The 18878-nt window shown below is 46.6% G+C and overlaps 1 protein-coding gene across 2 annotated transcripts in view; it reads left to right on the top strand.

Annotated features, from left to right (window-relative positions):
• The window catches only part of cobl (cordon-bleu WH2 repeat protein), a 751655-nt gene that overhangs the window by 713044 nt on the left and 19733 nt on the right, over positions 1-18878 (top strand). For both annotated transcript variants that reach the window (XM_070881173.1, XM_070881172.1), the window contains one exon: positions 8547-8795. In XM_070881173.1, coding sequence (XP_070737274.1) covers positions 8547-8795 — 249 coding nt within the window. The remainder of the gene's footprint in view (positions 1-8546; positions 8796-18878) is intronic.

Below are 18878 nucleotides of genomic sequence, written 5' to 3'. Positions count from 1 at the left end.
GTATTAGATAGTGGCCAGGGAGAAGGATGGAGTTGATGGCTAGGGAACAGAGCTTGTGGGAGGGCCAAAGACAATTTTCCCAATATGTAGATGGAGGAAATTTCAGAAACAGTGCACGGGTTGAGAGAGGTAGTGAAGAGGTAGAGCTGGGTATCGTCAGCATACATGTGAATTGTGAACCTGAAATTGGGGGAATTTTAACCAAAAAAAACAGGTGGGTTCGGGTTCTGTTTGAAGTTAAAGTGTTAAAAATCTGAATGCCAACCAGAACTCGCCTCCAACCCGCCTACTTCCGGTTTTAACGGAGGCGGGACAGGGGTTGGGCAGCCAACCCGCTCACACAGGCAGGTCGCCCATTTAAATATTGAGTTTTCTGGATTTCCCGATAGCTTCGGAGACCCTCCGCTCCCAACCAGCTTTCCCCATTAAAATTCAGGCCATTGTGTTTTTGGATGCTATCGCCAACGGGCAGTATGTAGATGAGAAGCAGGAAAGGGCCAGGGATAGATCCTTGTGGGCTCCAGAGGTAACCATTCCCACACAAAATGGTTTGAGAATCACTGGCAGAGATATGGATAGAGTGAATTGGGCAAATATTCCCTTGGCACATGATGATTCCTGTAGTGCTGGGATGGGATGTGATGTCTGCAGGTGACAGAAAGCCAACATTGAATAATCGAGATGCAAGAATGGATGAATATTCTGGAGGTAATCTTGATGGTCTTTGCAATCAAAAGTCTGAATCTGTACTGGGCCAATATTTCCAATTATGGGGGAGGAGTTCTGGTCAGCCTCCCGATCGCTGTGTTAACCCCACAGCGTGCGTGCTTTTGTTTTCAACATGATCTCTGCCTGGAAGCCAGCCTGATTGACGGGCATAGTTCCCTGTCAGGCAGGAACGCTGCAGAAGAGGCTGCAGCCCATAAACAACAGGTAGGTAGAGAGGGTGGCGGGGCAGAGCGTGGCTTGTAGGGTTGGTGCGTGATCGCAGGGATTGGTGATATCGTGGGAAGGTCTGATTGTGTTGCGGGATGGGGCAGTGATCATGGGGGGGAAGGTGCATGATATCGTGGGGGGGTGGGGTCCAATCACAGGGCGGGAAGCAGGTTAGCTTGGGGGGCTGGGAGAAAACACTTTTGCTCCTCCTGGCCCAGAAGCCATGCTGGAAAGGCACCAAGCCTCTTCCATGCAGCAGTTCTCGCCTTCATTTCGCTGCCTGGTTTCCCGAGGCCCGGGAAACCTTGCCAGCCAGAGTTAAACCTGGAAGAGAAATCAAATCTAAGGCATGCATCCTCATTAAAGTATTTAAATGACCAACCTGCCTCCTGGAACTAGGTGGGTTGAATTTAATTTTAAGATTTAAAAAATTTTTAGATCCCATCCAACCCAAACCCCACTCATTTTGGGGGATAAAAATCCCCCTCAATGTATTTATGCAGAATGGAGGCCATGATGTAACTGCGCACTCTGCACAGCCTCTGATGTCCTCCACTAGGCCATCAGGGCAGCGTGCAACCGAGCCTGCAGCCCGGCACCCAAATTGGAGTGGCAGGCTGCACGATGGTGGCCCGGACCATGCTTGGGCTGCCATCGTTGACCCGAGAGTTGGCAGGCAAAAAAAGATGACGGCCCGGGCCGTTGGCGCCCTCTCCTTTAAGGAGTGCGCCAAGCGCGGATGTCGGCCAGCTTTGCGACCCGCGAAGCTGTCATTGACAATCCGCTTACGCCAGCCCTGCAGCCCACGGGGCAATTTCCTCCACGGGCCGTTAAGGGGTCGGTGTGAGGCAATGAGGCGTCCTCGCACATGGCGATTACATCATTGCCGATTGTGTGGTGGCCTGGGGCGCTAACTGGCGGGCATGGCACTACTATCGCAGCACCTCTGCAAACTCCTAAGCTATTTCCCAGGAGGTGGTAACAGCCCCCTCTCCCGAGCGAAAAGTCTCCTCTGCCCCATTAGTGCCCTCCCAGAGGCACTAACGGGGCTGTAAAAAGGGGCGATTTCGCCCCTGTAGGTTTATGGTGCAGGGGGCAAGGATAGTAATTTCAGAATTATTACTTGTCATTTGCAGTTCTTTCAAAAGAAAAGTAGAATTTTAGGGCTAGAATTTCCACTCCATTGCCGCCCGGTATCTTGGTGGTATTGGCCGTTTTGGGCGAGAACTGGGTCGGCAAAAATGTCCACAACTGAGTTCCGTCGGCGGTTTCGAAGTACTATGGGGAGTGGACCGCCAGCATGCACCGTCCATAGACTGCCATCGCCCGATTTTTGACTCAACGGTGACCCATAGGTAAATTGAAAAAAAAACGCCCACGAGAAGCAGCGGAGCTGGGCGGTAGGTAAGTAGCCCTGCCAAAAATGTACATTAATGGGTTTTTAACTAATTATTTAAAAATTCTCGTAGTGAATAAGATGAAAAGGGCCCGAAGAATGTTTTTCTGATTTTTTTATTTTACATTTTTTGAAAAAAGATTTTTTGTGTTTTTCTCCTCCTAGGCCCAACTCACAGCCTCTGTGTAAATTTTAGTAATTATCGTCCATTTTTTTTTAAGAACTGCCCAATCGGCTGAAGATTCCATTTTCCACCGAGAATCGGGTTTTAAGGTCCATTTTTTCTTGCCGGGTGGATTTTTTTCTTTTTTTTTGGAATTTTTCACCGGCGATAATTTGAGAATCTTAGCAGTATTTTCGGTGGCAATCCAGCTGACGGACTTTTTGGAAATTCTAGCCCATAGTTTTTAATTATTGGCTGCAGGGGTGGAGTAAGAAGGAGAATCTAGGGCATTTGTTGGGGAGAGGTTATTTAAATAGGTTAGGGCGAAGAGACTGGCTAAGCAAGTTGAAACGGCAATTGGAAAATTCTTACTGGGTGTGCCAGCTTAATGGTTAAGGTATTGGGCTAGTAAATTCAATGTCATAAATTTAAAAGTAAAATACTGTGGATCTTGGAAATCTGAAATAAAAACAGAAAATGCTGGGAATACTCAGCAGATCAGGCAGCATCTGCAGAGAAAGAAATGATAGTCCAGAATTTTTCTTCAGCGGCGGAGTGACAGCGTTCGCCAACACCTCAAAAAACTGCCCATAAAGATGTAGTGAACTCTGTGTATGTGAATTTCAGCTCTCCCGACCTTTGTTTGAATCTGGCACCAAATCAAGCGAATCTCCAATGTCCAGCAACATTGAGCAGCCAATACCATTGAAGAATTCTCACAGACAGCAAACCAGGAAGTAAAATGCACAGATTTTAATTAATTTTTTTATAAATTTTACAGAGAGCAAAATAGAGATTAAATATACACACAGGGTTAAGGTAGAAGCTGAAATATCATAAACAAACTTAAAAAAAAATTTTTTTAAACCATGGCCGGAATTTTCCCGTTGTCGCACATGCGGATTTGGGGACCGGTTGGCAGTACAAATGACGGAAATAGAGAGTGCGTTGGGAACCCGCCATCATCCCACTGCTATGGGCATTTAACTCAGATGGCTTTGAAAGCGTGATACGGATCCAATCGGTAGAGGTGCGTGACCTCATTGAAATCATTAAATGCTTGTTTACAGACCCTTAAGTGATTTTAACGCCAGCTTCTGAGTTTTACTGCAAGAGCATGGGATCCATCGAGGTCGGGTGCCTCTCCTCTGAAGGGGAGGTAGAAGCTCAGTGATGAAGGGCTGCCAACCTAAAACTTGAACTTTGTTTCTCTTCCCACAGATGCTGCCTGACCTGCTGAGTATTTCCAGCATTTTCTGTTTTTATGTCATAAATTTAAATCCCACCATAGCAAGTTGTGAAATTGAATTTTAAAAATCTGATCATGAAGTGTAAAAATGGCCTCAGGAAAGAGAACCTGCCACTCCTACCTGGTCTGGCCTACGTGTGACTTGAGTTTCACACTGTGTGATTCTCTTAAGGCGCCTAGAAATGAGCGATCAATACCTTGCCAGTGTTGCCCACATTTCAGAACTTCTGTACGAAAATGACGGGGAAGAAAAAGACCAGCTGGTCTATCAAGCCAACCCCACACATGATGGTTGGAGCATCACTGGATTTAGTATTCATTAATGAGCCGAGACAATATATGATCTTAATGTGGATGAATATCTAAACAATAGTATATCATTGTATAATAATATTTAAACTATTCAGGTAAAGAGTTAATTTTATAATGGGCAAATAATATTTTGCAACAAAGATTATTATAGCTTTAAGTCATGAGGAAAGACTCATTTTGTTGGAGCAAATTTAATGCTGTGATGAAAGACTTGGAGAGGGTGAATTGTCTCCAGTGTTGGACAATAATCCTTACAACACAGAGGAGATATAGAATATTTCCAAAACATTGTTGTATCCTGAAGAAAAACATGGTTGAAGCTAAGCTGTAGGCTCAGTGATTGAATAAGATAACAGATGCCTTCACTTGAAGGCCAACAATTTTATTTATATTCCAGTGGACCATCACCAGGATAAGACAGCACATTTCTATAGATCTGGCTCCCAGAGTCCAGTGAGTTATTGACTGTGCACATGTTACATAAGAACATAAGAACATAAGAAATAGGAGCAGGAGTAAGCCATATGGTCCCTCGAGTCTGCTCAGCCATTTAATATGATCATGGCTGATCCAATCATGGACTCAGGTCGCCTGCCCGCTCCCCATAACCCCTTATTCTCTTATCAATTAAGAAACTCTATCTCTGTCTTAAATATATTCAATGACCCAACTTCCACAGCTCTCTGAGGCAGCAAATTCCACAGATTTACAACCCTCTGAGAGAAGAAATTCCTCTTCATCTCAGTTTTAAATGGGCAGCCCCTTATTCCAAAATTATGCCCCCTAGTTCTAGTCTCCCATATCAGTGGAAATATCCTCTCTGGATCCACCTTGTCAAGCCCCCTCATAATCTTACACATTTCGATAAGATCACCTCTCATTCTTCTGAATTCCAATAAGTAGAGGCCCAACCAACTCAACCTTATGTCATAAGTCAATCCCCTCATCTCCGGAATCAACCTAGTGAACCTTCTCTGAACTGCCTCCAAAGCAAGTATATCCTTTCTTAAACTTGGAAACCAAAACTATGCAATAATCCAGGTGTGGCCTCACCAATACTCTGTATAACTGGAGCAAGACTTCCCTGCTTTTATACTCCATCCCCTTTGCAATAAAGGCCAAGATTCCATTGGCCTTCCTGATCACTTGCTGTACCTACATGCCAACCTTTTGTGTTTCATGCACCAGGATCCCTAGATCCCACTGTACTGCAGCACTTTGCAATTTTTCTCCATTTAAATAATAACTTGTTCTTGGATTTTTTTTCTGCCTAAGTGCATGACCTCACACTTACCAACATTATACTCCATCTGCCAAATTTTTGCCCATTCATTTAGCCTGTCTATGTCCTTTTGCAGTTTTTTTATGTCCTCCTCACACATTGCTTTTCCTCCCATCTTTGTATCGTCAGCAAACTTAGCTACATTACACGCGGTTCCTTCATCCAGGTCGTTAATATAAATTGTAAATAGTTGGGGTCCCAGCACTGATCCCCATGGCACCCCACAAGTTATTGATTGCCATCCCGAGAATTAACCATTTATCCCGACCTTCTGTCATTCAGAACTCGAATGCAATGCTCAATATGAGCCACAAAAACTTTTACTCTATTACTATACAGGTGGTATACAACCAGCAGCAAAGAATTACACAGGGAACACATGCTCCCTGCATGCTTGCATAATGGTTTCATTTTAAGACAATCCTCGGTGTTAATGTTATTTTAAGAGAGAAAAGAGCAAAGGTTGGCTGCTGAGAAGCCAATGGGCACCATGAGTTTTCACATTGTGCTTGTTGTATGAAAGCAGGTTGGGATTCCCTAGCCTGCTGCTGCTGCTCAATGATTTCCTCATCAAAGGAGTAGCTGTGCTGGCTGCGTGTAAGATTTTACTGTCAGCATGCTTGGCATTGCAACAGCACAAGATCTCCAGGTACTGTGGACATGGAGATGTCTGAATCTGAGTCAGAAACATTCAGTGTTGTTCTGGCTGCATCGTCCTTCATGCAGATCTACTGTTAGTTTTACAGAGATGTTTGATGGCCCAAATGTGGCGTCATCAGGCGAGCCAACATTCTACCCTTAATTAACACTACCAATTAAAAAAAGACAAATGGTCACTCATTTAAAGGTTTTAGATTTATTGCTGATGGTTGGCTGGTACAAACTGATGAAATATCTCTGTCCTATAAATTCCTGGAGGATCTATACAACAGCCAGAAGTATAGCTGTAGGTACCAATTCCACTAGACACAAAGCAAACTGATATGGTACATGGTGCAGTTATTTTTAACTGCTGTAAGCTTGGGAAATATGAGAATTTCATTGAGGGAAGGCAGATTTCCTTTGTTGTTGATAGTGAAACGGTAAGTATGTTCTTAATACAATTTAAGTAGCAAAATTAGAAACCTCTCTCCACCCTGAGTTTCTTGAAGGATGCCCAGTCACTTTTTATTTTAATTGAACATGCCAACCTACAAGATTTTAACGTTCAAAGAAGTTGACCACTCAAAAACAGCCCTGACCAATGTTCCCTCTAAATTGGCTTTGTTTTGTGCAGCCTGTTTATTCTGCGCATGTGCGGTATTTCAAATAGCAAAGCTTGTGAGCGGCTTGTGGGGTACCTTGCAGATTACTACGCGGGAGTTACTTCAGAAAGATAATTTCTCAGACAAATGTTTTGATTTTTATAACTTAAGTTTACACTTTTTCCTTCTCTCATTTACCTTTAAATAATACGGTTCTATTTGTTTTGCAATCGCAATCTTTTAAGCTAGAACTCTATCCACTCTCTTGCTCGCTCTCGCTCTCTTTCTGATAATAAATAGCCCTTAAAGCGAGCAATTCCGTTTAACTAAAAGAAAAGCATTAAATTGATATTTCTTACAGCTTAAGGGTGTCTGGGTTGGATCAATGGGAATCCCCTCTGCCACACACTGACGTTGCTCGTCCACTCCCTTAAGTTCAGAATTGACAGCAACATAAACCCATATTTGAGGGGCAGTCAGATTCTGAATAAAAGACTGTGATACGCAGCTCCTGGCCTGGAGCTGGAAGTTAAAAATTCAGGCGATCAACTCTTCCATTTAAAAGTTATCTAGAGAGAAAGGTATGCCAAAACAAGTAAGTCAGCTCACAAAAGCACAGATTTTGCATTTATTTCCTTCCATGATTTTTCAAGAGAGAAGTGAGGTTGACTTAATAGAATTTACTTTGATTGTTACTCGGTATGTTCATTTGCTGTCTGAAAGAAAGCAGCTTAACTATTTGTATTTTTTTAATATTCATTCCTGGGATGTGGGTGTCGCTGGCAAAGTCAGCATTTGTTGCCCATCTTGCCCTTAAGAAGGTGGTAGTGAGCTGCCTTCTTGAACTGGTGAAGGTACTCCCATAGCACTGTTAGGGAGCGAGTTCCAGGATTTTGACCCAGTGACTATGAAGGAACGGTGATATATTTCCAAGTCCGTGTGACTTGGAGATGATGATGTTCCCATGCGCCTGCTGCCTTTGTCCTTCTAGGTGGTAGAGGTTGTGGGTTTGAGAGGTGCTGTCAAAGAAGCCTTGGTAAGTTGCTGCAGTGCATCTCGTAGACGTTGCAGCCATGGTGCGCCTGTGGTGGAGGGAGTGAATGTTTAAGGTGGTAGATGGGGTAGCAATCAAGCAGGCTGCTTTGTCCTGGATGGTGTCGACCTTCTTGAGTGTTGTTGGTTCTCTCACCATCGGCTGCAGGCCCAATCTGGCAGCTATGTCCTTTAGTGCTTGGTCAGCAGTGGTGCTGGACATTGGAGTCCCCCACCCAGAGTACATCTGTGCCCTTGTCTCACCAAGTGGTTTAGTCCATCTTTGAAAAGTTTGGTGAAGAATGCATAGGCACATGTAAAAGAAACGTTATCCAGTTCAGATCATGGGAGATCCTGTTGTTACACTCCTGGGGTTAAACCTCTGAGGTTGCTCTATCATATAATTAGATATTGGGCGGTACGGGCACACTCCTAAACGCAAGATGCTCAGATGCCCATGGGAGTGGCCAAACTTGTAATGGGCACATTTTCACTATGATATGTAAGAAAATTGCAGGTGTGCACTCGATAACCAGCAGCAATTACTATGACAAATACAATAGATCCACAGTTGTGTCTGTCGCACAAGCCTCTGAAAGGAGGTGGACAAGCCAATTTTGTGATGTTCAGAGCAGAACTATATATTTTTTTAAATAGTGACTTTCAATAAGGCTATATTGTACTTTAGAAACAACAGTTATTTATTACAATAAAGCACAAAAATGCACACCACTCCTTTAAAGTTAGTTTACTTATTGATGCTTTCTTAAGTTTAAATAATTCGGTATTTGATACCAAGAATTTTTTTTTAAATGAACCAGTTTTTTCACCAATCTGCAACAGATCACTGCAACTTTACATTTGTTCATTTGTAAGAATGGTGCAGGTTGTTGCATATTTTTGGTAACAAGAATTACTAACTATTTTGACAGACAACTTCCACAACATCGAAGGAACTGCAGGATACAAAAATTGCAGAATCTTCCGCATCAACAAGAGAATATTCTCAAACTAGACAACCAGCAATACCATCTTCTACTGTTCTTCCTCCTGCTCCTCCTCCTCCAGATTTTACAAAAAGTAAAAAGTTTGCAACAAAATCTGCTGGTAATCTACAAGAGACACGAACTGCATTATTGGAAGCGATTCAGTCTGGGACTGGTGCCGCGCGCCTAAGAAAGGTATGAATACTTTAACAAGCGAACATTCTCTTTCACCCATTTTCTAGTAACCAATTTCAGACTTGCGTTGATGAAATGTATGCAAGGCAAAATTAGTAATATGAAATGGAGAAGCTCCAAAAAAATAACCTTGGGGCCAAAATTCCGTGGGTATCTCTATCCCAAGACTGGTAAAACCCCAGGAAAATAGGAAGAACCAGTCTCAGGCGTTTCCTTTTCCTTGGTCCACTCCTTACAATGTAAAACCACAACCAGACGGCAGAACCAGGTGTGGTTACTCCATAAGCTGGGAGTTCTCTTTCCTGAGCCTGAAAGGGGACCTGGTATAGTAGTGGCAGCTTGTGTGCTGAGTGAGTATAGGAGTGCAGGCCTCCACAAGGGCATATGTAGGCCCCACTAGGCCAGGCAAGCTGCTTGGACTCCCAAAGTGCAAATTTTCGACAGATTAGCTTGCTTCCTCTGGAGGCTGATAGCGACCATGGTCAGGGGTAGGGAGACCATGAGTAAACCTCCATGCCCATCCCCCATAGGTGGGAACCGGGGTTTTGGGCAGGTAGGTGCTGGAGATATGCCCAAGGTTGTGCTTGTACTCGCTTGTCACAAGCTAATGCCATGACGTATGCTTCACGTTGATCCTGCAAATTCTAGTAGGATCTTCACCGAAGGCACATATATTGAACCGCCTCCCCCCCTCGCCCCACCCCTGGATTGCGAGCCAATAAATTTCAGGGCCAAGTTAAATGGTCCACATTTTTTCCATCAGCATGGGGCAAAATGATTCACAACTCATTTTTCCTTTTCTCTTCCTTCAATTGTGGTCCTATTTGTTGTGTATCTGAAAAGCATGCACTCCCATGTTCCGCCACCAGGGAGCTCATCCCCTGAAGTCCCAAGGGATCCCAGCATCCCTTGGGAGCACTGTATATAAGCCGGCTCCTAAGGCCTGTTCCTTATTCTGGAGAGTCTTATTAAAGACTGAGGTCACTGTTACTTTAATCTCCCTGTGTGCAGCCTTATATGTGTTAGGAACACAATAACTGGCGACGAGAATACGAAACCAACGCAAAGATGCAGCAAACTGTGGGCATCCTGGAGAAGTTCTCGGAGGGTGAGGACTGGGAAGCCTATGTCGAATGGCTAGACCAGTACTTTGTAGCCAACGAGCTGGACGGAGAAGGAAGCGCTGCAAAAAGGAGAGCGGTCCTCCTCACATTCTGCGGGGCACCGACCTACAGCCTCATGAAGAATCTTCTGGCTCCGGTGAAACCCACAGATAAGTCATATGAGAAGCTGTGTACACTGGTTCGGGAGCATCTTAACCAGAGGGAGAGCGGCTGATGGCGAGATATCGGTTCTACACGTGCCAGCAATCTGAAGGTCAGGAAGTGGCGAGCTACGTCGCCAAGCGAAGGCGACTTGCAGGACAATGTGAGTTTGATGGCTACCTGGAGCAAATGCTCAGAGACTTTTTTGTACTGGGCATTGGCCACGAGACCATCCTCCGAAAACTTTTGACTGCAGAGACACCGACCCTCAGTAAGGCCATTGCGATAGCACAGGCGTTTATGTCCACCAGTGATAACACCAAACAAATCTCTCAGCACACAAGTGCGAGCAATGTTCATAAATTAACTGGAACTGTGTTTGCGATCAGAAATGTACAGGGCAGAACCCACGAGTCTGCAACTGCCAGCAGGCCTCAGGTGACCCAGATGACTCAGAGTCCCCAACAAAGGATGAATGCAAGGCAATTCACACCTTGCTGGCGTTGTGGAGGCTTCCATTCAACCTATTCATGCCGCTTCAAAGGGTATGTTTGCAAGAGCTGTGGAACAATGGGGCACCTCTAACGAGCTGCAAGCGCTGCAAAACCTGCTAACCACCACGTGGCAGAGGAATATCGGTCCATGGTGGATCAAAGCAATTTCGAGCCTCAGAGAGGAGGCAGATGCTGAAGTACAGGGGGTGCACACATTTTCGACGAAATGTCCACCTATAATGCTAAATGTAAAATTAAATGTTTTACCCGTAGCCATGGACCAGGACACTGGCGCTAGCCAATCTATCATGAGTAAAAAGATGTTTGACAGACTGTGGTGCAACATGGCATTCAGACCAGCCCTGAGCCCCATCCACACGAAACTGAGAACGTACACCAAAGAGCTTATCACTGTCCTGGGCAGCGCCATGATCAAGGTCACCTACGAGGGCACGGTGCACGAACTGCCATTCTGGATTGTCCCGGGCAATGGTTTTGCGGCGATTATAAAGTAACTGTTAATCGTTTCTCGCTACAGGATCAATACCCGCTACCTAAGGCAGACGACCTATTTGCGACGCTAGCAGGAGGCAAGACAGTCACCAAGCTCGACCTGACTTCGGCCTACATGACGCAGGAGCTGGAGGAGTCTTCAAAGGGCCTCACCTGTATCAACACGCACAAGGGACTGTTCATCTACAACAGATGCCCATTTGGAATTTAGTCGGCTGCAGCGATCTTCCAGAGAAACATGGAGAGCCTACTCAAGTCGGTACCACCATTGGTGTTCTTTCAGGACGACATATTGGTCATGGGTCGGGACGTCGCCGAGCACCTACAAAACCTGGAGGAGGTCCTCCAGCGACTGGATCACATAGGGGTGCGGCTGAAGAGATTGAAATGCATCTTCATGGCAACAGAAGTGGAGTTTTTGGGGAGAAAGATCGCGGCTGACGGCATTCGGCCCACAGACGCCAAGACAGAGGCTGTCAGGAACGCGCCCAGGCCACAGAATGTCACGGAGCTGCGGTCATTCCTGGGACTCCTCAACTATTTTGGTAACTTCCAACTGGGGTTAAGCACCCTTTTAGAGCCCCTACATGTGTTATTGCGCAAAGGTGAGAACTGGGTATGGGGAAAAAAATAAGTAATTGTTTTTGAGAAAGCCAGAAACATTTTGTGCTCCAACAAGCTGCTTGTATTGTATAACCCATGTAAAAGACGTGCTAGCATGTGACGCGTCGTCGTACGGAGTCGGGTGTGTATTACAACAAGCTAATGTTGCGGGGAAGTTGCAACCTGTCGCCTATGCTTCCAGGAGCTTGTCGAAGGCCGAGAGGGCCTACAGCATGATTGAGAAAGAGGCATTAGCATGTGTGTTTGGGGTAAAGAAAATGCATCAGTACCTGTTTGGCCTCAAATTTGAGCTGGAAACCAATAACAAGCCCCCCACATCCCTGTTCGCTGAAAACAAGGGGATAAATAATAATGCCTCAGCCCGCATACAAAGGTGGACACTCGCGCTATCAGCGGATAACTATACCATCCGCCACAGGCCAGGCACCGAGAACTGTGCGGATGCTCTGTCGACTACCATTGCCCACCACGGGGGTGGAAATGGCGCAGCCTGCAAACTTGTTGATTGTGGCGCAGCCCGCAGACTTGTTGATCGTCATGGAAGCATTTGAAAATGATAAATCACCTGTCACGGCCCACCAGATTAGGACTTGGACCAACCAAGATCCTCTGCTGTCCCTAGTAAAAAACTGTGTACTGCATGGGAGCTGGGCCAGCATCCCCGTTGAAATTCAAGAGCCAATCAAGCCGTTCCAGCGGCGAAAGGACGAGCTGTCCATTGAGGCAGACTTCCTGTTGTGCGGTAACCGTGTAGTGCTACCAACAAAGGGCAAGGAGACGTTCTTCTGGAATTTTTTGAGGATGTTTCCAGTCGCGTGGACAAGGGAGAACCAGTTGATGTGGTATATTTGGACTTTCAGAAGGATTTCGTCAAGGTCCCACACAAGAGATTAATGTGCAAAGTTAAAGCACATTGGGTGTAGTGTGCTGACTTGGATTGAGAACTGGTTGGCAGACAGGAAGCAAAGAGTAGGAGTAAATGGGTACTTTTCAGAATGGCAGGCAGTGACTAGTGGGGTACCACAAGGTTCTGTGTTGGGGCCCCAGCTTTTTACATTAATGATTTAGACGAGGGGATTAAATGTAGTATCTCCAAATTTGCGGATGACACTAAGTTAGGTGGCAGTGTGAGCTGCGAGGAGGATGCTATGAGGCTGCAGAGTGACTTGGATCGGTTAGGTGAGTGGGCAAATGCATGGCAGATGAAGTATAATGTGGATAAATGTGAGGTTATCCACTTTGGTGGTAAAAACAGAGAGACAGACTATTATCTGAATGGTGACAGATTAGGAAAAGGGGAGGTGCAACGAGACCTGGGTGTCATGGTACATCAGTCATTGAAGGTTGGCATGCAGGTACAGCAGGCGGTTAAGAAAGCAAATGGCATGTTGGCCTTCACAGCGAGGGGATTTGAGTACAGGGGCAGGGAGGTGTTACTACAGTTGTACAGGGCCTTGGTGAGGTCACACCTGGAGTATTGTGTACAGTTTTGGTCTCCTAACTTGAGGAAAGACATTCTTGCTATTGAGGGAGTGCAGCGAAGGTTCACCAGACTGATTCCCGGGATGGTGGGACTGACATATCAAGAAAGACTGGATCAACTGGGCTTGTATTCACTGGAGTTCAGAAGAATGAGGGGGGATCTCATAGAAAAGTTTAAAATTCTGACGGGTTTAGACAGATAAGATGCAGGAAGAATGTTCCCAATGTTGGGGAAGTCCAGAACCAGGGGTCACAGTCTAAGGATAAGGGGTAAGCCATTTAGGACCGAGATGAGGAGAAACTTCTTCACGTAGAGAGTGGTGAACCTGTGGAATTCTCTACCACAGAAAGTTGTTGAGGCCAATTCACTAAATATATTCAAAAAGGAGTTAGATGTAGCCCTTACTACTAGGGGGATCAAGGGGTATGGCGAGAAAGCAGGAATGGGGTACTGAAGTAGCATGTTCAGCCATGAACTCATTGAATGGCGGTGCAGGCTCGAAGGGCCGAATGGCCTACTCCTGCACCTATTTTCTATGTTTCTATCTCGGATCTCCACAGCACACACCCGGGTATCGTAATGATGAAAGCGATAGCCAGATTCCATGTGTGGTGGCCCGGTATTGACTCTGACTTAGAGTCCTGTGTGTGGCAATGCAGCATATGTGCTCAGTTGAGCAACGAGCCCAGAGAGGCACCACTAAGTTTGTGGTCCTGACCCTCCAGACCATGGTCAAGGATCCATGTCGACTATGCGGGCCCGTTTCTCGGTAAAATGTTCCTGGTGGTGGTGGATGCTTTTTCAAAATGGATTGAATGTGAAATAATGTCGGGAAGCACCGCCACCGCCACCATTGAAAGCCTGAGGGCCATGTTTGCCACCCACGGCCTGCCTGACATACTGGTCAGTGACAACAGGCCATGTTTCACCAGCGCCGAATTTAAAGAATTCATGACCCGCAATGGGATCAAACATGTCACCTCGGCCCCGTTTAAACCAGCCTCCAATGGGCAGGCAGAGCGGGCAGTACAAACCATCAAACAGAGCCTTAAACGAGTCACGGAAGGCTCACTCCAAACCCGCCTTTCCTGAGTACTGCTCAGCTACTGCACGAGACCCTACTTGCTCATAGGAGTGCCCCCGGCTGAGCTACTCATGAAAAGGACACTTAAAACCAGACTCTCGCTGGTTCACTCCAACCTGCATGATCAGATAGAGAGCAGACGGCAGCAACAAAATGTAAACGATGGTCGCGCCACTGTGTCATGGGAAATTGATCTGAATGACTCTATGTTCTAAACTATGGACATGGTCCCAAGTGGATCGCGGGCATGGTGATAGCTAAAGAAGGGAATAGGATGTTTGTAGTCAAACTAGACAATGGATAAATTTTCAGAAAGCATCTGGACCAAACGAGGCTGCGGTTCACAGACTGTCCTGAACAATCCACAGCAGACACCACCTTTTTCGAGCCCACACCACACACCCAAAGGATCAACGACACCACGCCGGACCAGGAAATCAAACCCATCACGCCCAACAGCCCAGCAAGGCCAGGCTCACCCAGCAGCCCTGCAGGGCCAACAACACGCTAGCCCAGCGAGGGCACAGCCAACACACCAGAACAGACATTTATACCGAGGCGGTCTACCAGGGAAAGAAAGGCTCCCGACCGCCTCACCTTGTAAATAGTTTTCACTTTGACTTTGGCGGGGGAGTGATGTGTATCTGTAAAGCATGCACTCCCATGTTCCGCCACCAGGGAGCTCATCCCCTGAAGTCCCAAGGGATCCCTGTGTGCAGCCTCATCTGTGTAAGGAACACAATAATATTGACATAGTTTAAAGAGATAGGCAACAAGTAGCAAAAAGGGTGAGAGCTGGATTTGAAGTTTTTCTGTTTTTGAGGCGAAACCGGAGCCGGGGTGGGACAGTTACCGGCCGGGAATAGTTTGCTCTTTGATTCGGAAATTTCGACATCTAGCCCTGCGTCAGGAAGCCAGCACGAAGGTACACTTTTTGTGTTGCAAAAATGGGAAACTCGTGAACTGAAGTGCTGGGGCATGTGCGCTCCGAGAGGCCTGGCAGGAGGCATGAGGGGGGGGTTGGGGAGGGGGAAACAATCCCAAAATGTTGCCCACACCACCACAACACAAATCGCTGAAAAACTTAAAAGAACAAACAGTCACACTTTGGAATACTTTACCTTCCTCATCGCCGCTGGCATGGCTGGACTACATTGATTTTCCAGACGGACATTGCAGGCGTACCTCTGGGCAGACAGATTGGGGAAATGGCCAAACTACTGCCGGTGTCGCAACGAGAGGCATTGCACGCCCAGCTCAGCACTCCCGGTGGTGCTGCTCAACGCCGCTGCAAAACCGGACCGGAGGATTGCGAAGGGGCACAGGAGACCTGAACGCTGCCTTTCACGGCGCTCCGGGGCAAAACCCGGTGCGCGAAGGACCGGAAAATCCATCCCTGAATTTATTGTTTTTGGGGCTATTGTTTCCACCCTGGAAAAAGAATGTGCACAACTCGGGATTCATTGTCTTTGTTGTGTATGTATATACCCTGTACACTTAATGTAGTTACATAAGACCATTGAATGTATCTTCACACTGTATACAATATGCCTGTACCACCAGAGGGTGCAACTGGTGGAGACCTAGAGGTCACCTGCACACTGCAGGTAACCAAGTATAAAAGGGAGCTCACCTTACTGTACCCTCCTTCAGGAGCTGCAATAAATGGACTAAGGTCACAACAGTTCAAGTGCAATACCTTACCTCGTGGAGTCATTACTGGAGTGCTGACAGACACAATAGTCTTGTGCTGTTCTTTGAGGATGTTATAGAATGGTTGGAATCTACAATCTTCTCAGCAGAATTGATGTCCCTTTTAAGATACTGTCATAGCTACCTTATTTGGAGAAAGATGTACAGGATGCACGACTGAATGCCACGGAGGTGAGGCATTAGGCATTATTGCAGGAGGGAGGGCATTTTTTCTGCCATTACCCTCTTGGGATGAAACTGTCACGCTCTACAGGATGTTTCTGAAATTTTTAAAGGAGCATATTCAGAGGTATTTGACAATTCAGAAGGACAGACAGAAAGGAAAAGGAAGTGGGGTGGCACTGTTAATAAAGGATGGGATCAGTACGTTAGTGAGAAATGATATTGGCTCAGAGGATCAAAATGTTGAATCAGTCTGGGTGGAGATCAGGAATAATAAAGGGACAAAGTCGCTGGTGGGCGTAGTTGATAGGCCCCCTAACAGTAGCTACACTGTTGAACAGAGTATAAATCAAGAAATAATGGAGGTTTGTAATAAAGGAACTGCAATAATCATAGGTGATTTTTGTCATGTATCCTACATGGTTACTGCTTGTACTATTACAAGGTGTGCCACCAGAGGGCACTGCAGTGGGAGACTGGTAGGTTACCTGTACAGCTAGTATAAAAGGCAGGCCACCATGTTTAACCTTCACTCTGAAGTTACATTAAATGGACTAAAGTCACTACAGTCATCAGTCATTGAAAGTTGGCATACAGGTACAGCAGGCGGTGAAGGCAAATGATATGTTGGCCTTCATAGCTAGGGGATTTGAGTATAGGAGCAGGGAGGTCTTACTGCAGTTGTACGGGACCTTGGTGAGGCCTCACCTGGAATACTGTGTTCAGTTTTGGTCTCCTAATCTGAGGAAGGACGTTCTTGCTATTGAGGGAGTGCAGCGAAGGTTCACCAGACGGATTCCCGGGATGGCTGGACTGACATATGAGGAGAGACTGGATCAACTTGGTCTTTATGGATTGGAGTTTAGAAGGATGAGAGGGAATCTCATAGAAACATATAAGATTCTGACGGAACAGGACAGGTTAGATGCGGGTAGAATGTTCCCGATGTTAGGGAAGTCCAGAACCAGGGGACAAAGTCTTAGGATAAGGGATATGCCATTTAGGACTGAGATGAGGAGAAACTTCTTCACTCAGAGATTTGTTAACCTGTGGAATTCCCTACCGCAGTGACTTGTTGATGCCAGTTTATTGGATATATTCAAGAGGGAGTTAGATATGGCCCTTACGGCTAAGGGGATCAAGGGGTATGGAGAGAAAGCAGGAAAGGGGTACTGAGGGAATGATCAGCCATGATCTTCTTGAATGGTGGTGCAGGCTCGAAGGGCCAAATGGCCTATTCCTGCACCTATTTTCTATGTTTCTATGTTTACACTTCAAACACAACACATTGTCTCGTGGAGTCATTATTAGAGCATCTGAAGACGTTACAATTGGCGACAAGATTACGGACCTTCACGCGAAAATGGCTAACTTTGGTACGTTGCAGCAGTTTGCCGAGGTGATGATTGGTAAGCCTTTGTGGAGAGGCTCGACCATTTCTTCACAGCAAACGACCTGGCAGGCAACAATCTGGCCACATTGGCTGATAAGTGCAGAGTTATCCTGCTAACCCGTTGTGGGCCCACCGTCTATGGCCTCGTCAGGGACTTGCTGGCACCAGCGAAGACAACGACCAAGACGTACGAGGAGCTTGTAACGCTGTTCCAAGAACAACTCAAGCCCAAAGAGAGCATCCTCACAGCCAGACACCGGTTTTATACACACCGAAGGCCAGAAGATCGCAAAATATGCTGCAGACCTCAGGAGGCTGGCGGCACCGTGTGATTTCAGCGACCACCTCACCGAAGCGCTGCAGGATATCCTTGTCATCGGAATCGGCCATGAGGGCCTTCTTCACAAGCTACTGTCTGTGGATACCACAGTCACACTGCAGAAGGCCATCTCCATCAGCCAAGCATTCATGACCTGCGGCTCGAGGCGGATGACTCATCCTCAGGACTCAAACCCGGAAGTACTGTGCACAGAATGGCGCCTTTCAGAGGCTGGACTGTAGAACGTGAATCTTCTCAGGGGAGAGAGAACAGGCCCCCGTGTCCCTTAACTCAGAGTCTGCCGAGGTGGGCTAATCAAGTAGCACCATGCTGGCGTTGTGGTGGGAATCACACGGCGCACCAGTGCCATTTTAAAGACTATGTATGTAAAGGCTGCAGCACAAAGGGCCACCTCCAGTGAATGTGTAAAAGGAAAATGACTCACTGTGTTGATGAAGAGTCTGCAGATGGCCAGGAATCCAGCGCGGATTATGAAGCGATAGTCAGAGAGGCAGCTCAGCCCCACGATGAGGTATATAGCATGTTTACCTGCACCACCGAATGTTCTCCGTTGAGGATGGAAGTTGAAATAAATGGCATTCCAGTCTTCATGGAAGTGGACACTGGGGTGAGCTCGTCAGTAATGAATCAAGAAGCCTTTGAGAGGCTATGGGATAAATCAGGCTGAGCGACCCAAGTTGGTCCCGGTTCAGGCAAAGCTGCGCACCTACACCAATGAACTTATGCCAGTCGTTGGTAGTGCGGATGTAAAGGTACTCCATGACGGCATGGTGCACAAGTTACCCCTGTGGATTGTTGCAGGTGATGGACCAAAGCTACTCGGAAGAAGGTGGATGGAGAAGATTCATTGGAGCTGGGAAGATTTCATCCCTCCAGCGATCGATGTCCCCCGTACTCAGAGGCAAAGCAAACCCCCACCTGAGGTTGGATCCGGCACCAGAGAGCAGGCCAGCACAGCACCCGAGGCACAGACCGCTCAGCACGACTGTGTGGAGATGATCCAGCTGAGACC

This window comes from Pristiophorus japonicus, chromosome 5, assembly GCF_044704955.1.
Source record: "Pristiophorus japonicus isolate sPriJap1 chromosome 5, sPriJap1.hap1, whole genome shotgun sequence".
NCBI classification, from domain to species: Eukaryota; Metazoa; Chordata; class Chondrichthyes; family Pristiophoridae; genus Pristiophorus; species Pristiophorus japonicus.
The sequence above is the reverse complement of the archived record's forward strand: the minus strand, read 5'-3'. Positions and strand labels throughout refer to the sequence as shown.